Here is a 5,413-nt window from a genome sequence, read left to right on the forward strand (position 1 = left end):
TCCCCAGTAGCTGGGATTACAGGCACCTGCCATCCTTGCAAGGAATGAAGCCTAATTGATTGTGGTGAATTAATTTTTTTTTTTTTTTTTGAGATGAGATCTCACTTTGTCACCAGGCTGGATTGCAGAGGTGCAATTGCAGCTCGCCACAACCTCTGCCTCCTGGACTCAAGCAATCCCCCCCACCTCAGTCTCCAGAGTAGCTGAGACTATAAGCATGTACCACCACACCCAGCTAATAATTGTGTTTTAGCAGAGACAGGGTTTCTCCATGTTGTCCAGACTGGTCTCAAACTCCTGGACTTAAGTGATCTGTCTGCCTTGGCCTCCAAAGTGCTGGGATTACATATGTGAGCTACCATGCCTGGCCAGAATATTATTAATCTATATTGTGATTGTTGTGGTCTTAGGAATATTAAGCCTTTAAGTTGGTAAGTTTTATTTTAGGATTGTTCCATGTATTGCAAATTAAAAGTTTTTATTTATCAGTGTTAATGTAGCATAAGATTATCCCTCAGTTTTATGAAAGATGTTCACTTATCCAAGTTACTAAGTCTTCACTTCTTGCAGTGTGCAAAGTGAACAAATTGTGCTTATCTACATCAGACATTTTCTCTATAAAATTGAAACAAAAGCAAATAAATGCACAATCTGATTGTGTTTGCATTACAGAATCTTGGAGAGGCAGAATACGTAGTAGCACTTTTTATGTACATGTGTTTACTTGGTTATCCTGCTGACAAAATCAGTATTCTAACAACGTATAATGGCCAAAAGCATCTTATTCGCGACATCATCAATAGACGATGTGGAAACAATCCATTGATTGGAAGACCAAACAAGGTACTTTTATAATTATAATAAGTTCTCTTATTCATCATTTTGGCAAGATGGAAGGGTTTATATTGTTCTGCTTTGTCTCTTTGCTATCTCTTTTTAAGATAGTTGAGAAAATGAAATAATGGTAACTCTAAATAATTCTCTGACAACCCTATCTGACAGTCTTGCTGGTTTGCTGTGACTTTCTATCTCAACTACTGCATAAAGATATTTATTGATGGTAACAGAAATAAATGTTTCTGAAACTTTTTGTTCATAAAATGATATATAAGAAAATTACATTATAATTTGTGTACTGTAACGAGGAGTATGTTTTGCTTTGCAGAGATATAATTTAGACTGCTTTTTGTGTATAAGGGGAGGTTGTCTTGGGAATAAGGGAAGATTGTAAAATGTATTCAGACCTTGGGATTTAAAAAAATGTATTTTTTTATGTAATGAAAAATACATAGTATCAAATAAAATGATGCTTTCATTAATGAAGGGTTGAATACATTAGAAAAAACATAAAGATAATACTAATGATAAAATTAGGACTTTGGTTATGAACATGGCTATGTAAAAGCTCACCTTTTTTGGAAATTATGCAAAAGTAACAGGAAAATGAGAGAAAGAGGGGACAAACTCTATTTTTATAGACTATCTGGACAGTAGTAGAAGAAAAGAGGGCCTTTTGTTAAGAAAATCATCCAGCCTTCAGAAAACAGCCTTGCTCACCCCATCTTAACGTCTCCACGTAGCTAATCTAAGAAAATTACTTATTCAGTGATAAATAGTATAAAGGGAACTAGCACAAGCTCAATTTATAGGAAAGAATGAAGAACAGCAAAACATAGATAGGATACATGCTCCAGAAAACATGTTGGCCTGGAAAAGATGAAATTTTTAAATATACATTTTGCTGTAAATTGGAAAATACTTAATGAAGTAACCATATCTTTGAGGAACAGCTACAAAGCAGAGAAATGTAAGAACTCAGAAAGAGATGAAATGTAAGCTGGAAGAAAATAAAATCAGAGGAATGAAAACAAAATCAAAGGAATATAGGGAAGAATAGACACTGCAGAATACTTCATAAGGAATAGAGTGAAACTAAGAAACTAATAATTTTGCAAGTTTAGAAATAGAAGGACCTCAATATTTGAGTCCTTTTACAGAAAATCTGACTCAAATAATAAGGAAAGTTACTGTCTCTCATAACAAGATGGAAATAGGGTGGTTCCAAGGTTGGGTTACAGGGTAGCTCAGTGATGTTATTCTGCCCTGCCAGTGTCAGTATGGGAGCCCATTTCTCCACATGGTCAGAGTGGCAAAAGAATTCCCAGGTATAGTAGCCACACATAACAACAAAGGACTTATATCCAGAATATATATGAACTCCTATAAAAGTTATTACTAAATAAGGCAGACCAATACAAAATGGGCAAATGACTTGAACAGACACTTCACATAGGAAGACCTACAGTTAGCCAGTACGCCATGAAAAAGTGCTTACCATCATTAGTTGTCAAGGAAATACAAATTAAAACTACAATGATATACCACTACCTACCCAAAAGAATGTGTAAAATGATGAAGATTGACATTATGACAAGTGTTGGCAAGGATGTACAACAACTGAAACTCTAGAACTGGAACATTGCTGGTTAATGTGTAAAGTGGGATGGCAATTTTGGAAAAGTTTGACAGTTTCTTATAAACTATGCATTTCTGTACAGCTCAGCAGTTTCACTTCCACATATTTATTCAAGAGCGATGAAAACATGTCCACAAAAATATTTGTACATGAATATTTATTGCAGCTTTATGCAAAATAGCTTCAAACTAGAAACCGACCAAAGTTTCATGAACAGGTGAATGGATAAATTGGTATATTCATTCAGTGAGAGAATATTCAAAAAGGTATGAATTTCTTGTATACACACACATGAATATATCTCAGAAACATGCTGATCGAAAGAAACAGGACACAAAATAATATATCCTTTTGATGCTATTTTTATGTAATTCTGGAACTGGCAAAAAATAATCTATAGTGACAAAGTAAATCAGTGGTTCCCTGGGACTGGTGGATGCAGATTTGACCAAAATGAGGCCTGAGGTGATGGACATTTTTATTGTGGTGGTGGTCACATGGGAAAATGTATTGTCAAAATTCATGAAATTGTACACTTGGACACATTTTGTTGTGTAGAAATGATACCTCCATGTAGTTGACTTAAAAAGTGTTTTGTAAACTTCCTAAAGATAGACTATAAATTACCGTTTCTGCAGGGTAAGCAATAAACTTTGTTGAATTGATGAAAAGATAAATGCCTAAGTTGCCAGTATTAGTGACTGAAACCTTTCTGAACTTCCCTATTTGTACATACACTATTTCTTTTCTTTTCTTTTCTTTTTTAAAAAAACAAAACAAAACAAAAGAAAAAACAGGGTCTTACTCTGTTACGCAGGCTGGAGTGTAGTGTCATGATCTCAACTCACTGCAACCTCCACCTCCTGGGCTCAAGCAATCCTCCCAACTTAACCTTCTGAGTACCTGGAACTACAGGCACACGCCACCATGCCCAGCTAATTTTTGTGTAATTTGTGGAGATGGGATTTCACTGCATTGCCCAGGCTGGTCTTTAACTCCTGGGCTCAAGCTATCTGCCCCACCTTGGCCTCCCATGTACATATATTTTCAAAGTGATCAGAAAGTATAATGAAGATTATTTGTTTTTTTTCGTTGATGGAGGAATGCTGTAGACATTTACTAGTGGTATGTTAATTAATAAATAAGCATACTAAGTTACGTTGCTGAGCATCAAACTGGGATACCAGTTAATAAGCTAGACATAGTCCCTGCTTTCATGAAGTTTTGCAGTCTAATGGGGGAAGACTGTTAATTCCAAAAATAGTTATTTAGTTATCAGCAAAGGTAAAGACAAGTGCTATAAGTGTGAATAACATAAGGATGTAGTTTGATCTGGTTAGTATGGTTTATTTAATAACGTTCATTAACTTGTTCTTGGAATTCCAAGTCTATGATTATGTTTCTTTTGGGTTTGATTATTTTAAGGATAAGATGTTTGTTTGTAGCACATTATTTAAATGATCTCTAGCATCTTTTGGCTTTTGCAAATGCACCATATTTTCCATTTTTTATTTCTAGGTGACAACTGTTGATAGATTTCAAGGTCAACAGAATGATTATATTCTTCTTTCTCTGGTACGAACCAGGGCAGTGGGCCATCTGAGGTACGTAGGAAAAAACCTTCATAATGTTTATTGAACTTTACTATCTATTTCAATTTTGAAATTCGGTGGCTAAGTGTTCTAAGTATTTTTTAAGTTTAAACTATAATTACTCGGCAACTTTTGCTGCTTTTTGGAATGTAACATCAGATTCCTTGTAGTAACTATTGTCATTGCTGCTGGATATTTTTACTCTTAAATGTTTTAGTAATTTTAACAGTTTTACTCTTTAGTAACACTCAGAGATAGCATTTTATCATAAAATCTTAATCCTGTATCTGTTAGAAACGTAGTATCAGAAATTAAAGGAGATGAATAAAAAGTCTTCAGAATAAATTTTCATTGTATAATATGTTTTCTCATTTTTTTTCATATATAATCTTTCAGCTTCAGTGTTAGAGGATAAAGGAGCCATTTGTTCTCCCTGGATTAAGAATTGTCAAAACAAACAATAATCTATTTTTATCATTTATTATGATATATGTATGTGCTAGAGATTTATGGAAATAATATCTTCTTATTATAAAGCATCCATTTAGTTTTATATAAACCTTCATCTTATATGACATACTAACAAAACTAAGGAGAGTTTGCTTATTACTTTATTGGATAGACATGAAAAGAAAATTCTCCAGGCTCTCATAATACTGTCATTAAGATCTATTTGGAGCTTAACCCAGTAATCAGGTTTCATGAGATTGATAACTTTTATGTAAGGGTAAGTAAAGATGTAATAGTTTAAGAACTTGTTTCGCATTCTAAAATAGTTTGTTTTTGCATATTAAGTGTCAAGCCAGTATTTACAGACTTAACTTTTCTAAAAAGCAATTCCTTCTTCTGAGATTTATAAACTGCCGTCTGAATGGGCTGTCACTATGGTTTACATAATTAACATCTCAGAAACTTACAGTATGAATATATGAACACTCCTTCCACCCTGCTCCTCTCCCTACCTGTTTTCTTAACTCTGTGGTACTTAGTCTTCAGATTCCAGTGACTTTAGTTCTTTGCTGCCCTTTGCCTAATGTTTCTGTAAACTTAGAAAAAAAGAAAGATTTTGATGATAAAATGCTTATAAATGAAGGGTTAAAAGAACACCCGATTTCAGTATTGTCTTGAACGTCAACATTTTCTAGCAAAAATACCTTTATCCCAATAAGGTAAATTTATTTGTATTTGCCAAAATTTTCCTTTGAAACTCCAACTTCTTCATGGGGGATAGTGTTGGTGGTGGTTGTGCATAGAGGGGATATGTCAGTTTCTTATTTATGATTCCAGTTACCCAGGTAGCTTAGCCTAGGTATCTTAGCTAGAATTTTATCAGACTTTTTTTTTT

General features: G+C 34.0%; 1 protein-coding gene across 1 annotated transcript in view; it reads left to right on the forward strand.

Annotated features, from left to right (window-relative positions):
* The window catches only part of AQR (aquarius intron-binding spliceosomal factor), a 123,279-nt gene that overhangs the window by 107,231 nt on the left and 10,635 nt on the right, over positions 1 to 5,413 (forward strand). The window contains exons 32-33 of the mRNA XM_011932722.1: positions 673 to 843; positions 3,995 to 4,080. Coding sequence (XP_011788112.1) covers positions 673 to 843; positions 3,995 to 4,080 — 257 coding nt within the window. The remainder of the gene's footprint in view (positions 1 to 672; positions 844 to 3,994; positions 4,081 to 5,413) is intronic.

The sequence above is a fragment of the Colobus angolensis genome, unplaced genomic scaffold, assembly GCF_000951035.1.
Source record: "Colobus angolensis palliatus isolate OR3802 unplaced genomic scaffold, Cang.pa_1.0 Scaffold97, whole genome shotgun sequence".
Classification (NCBI taxonomy): domain Eukaryota; kingdom Metazoa; phylum Chordata; class Mammalia; order Primates; family Cercopithecidae; genus Colobus; species Colobus angolensis.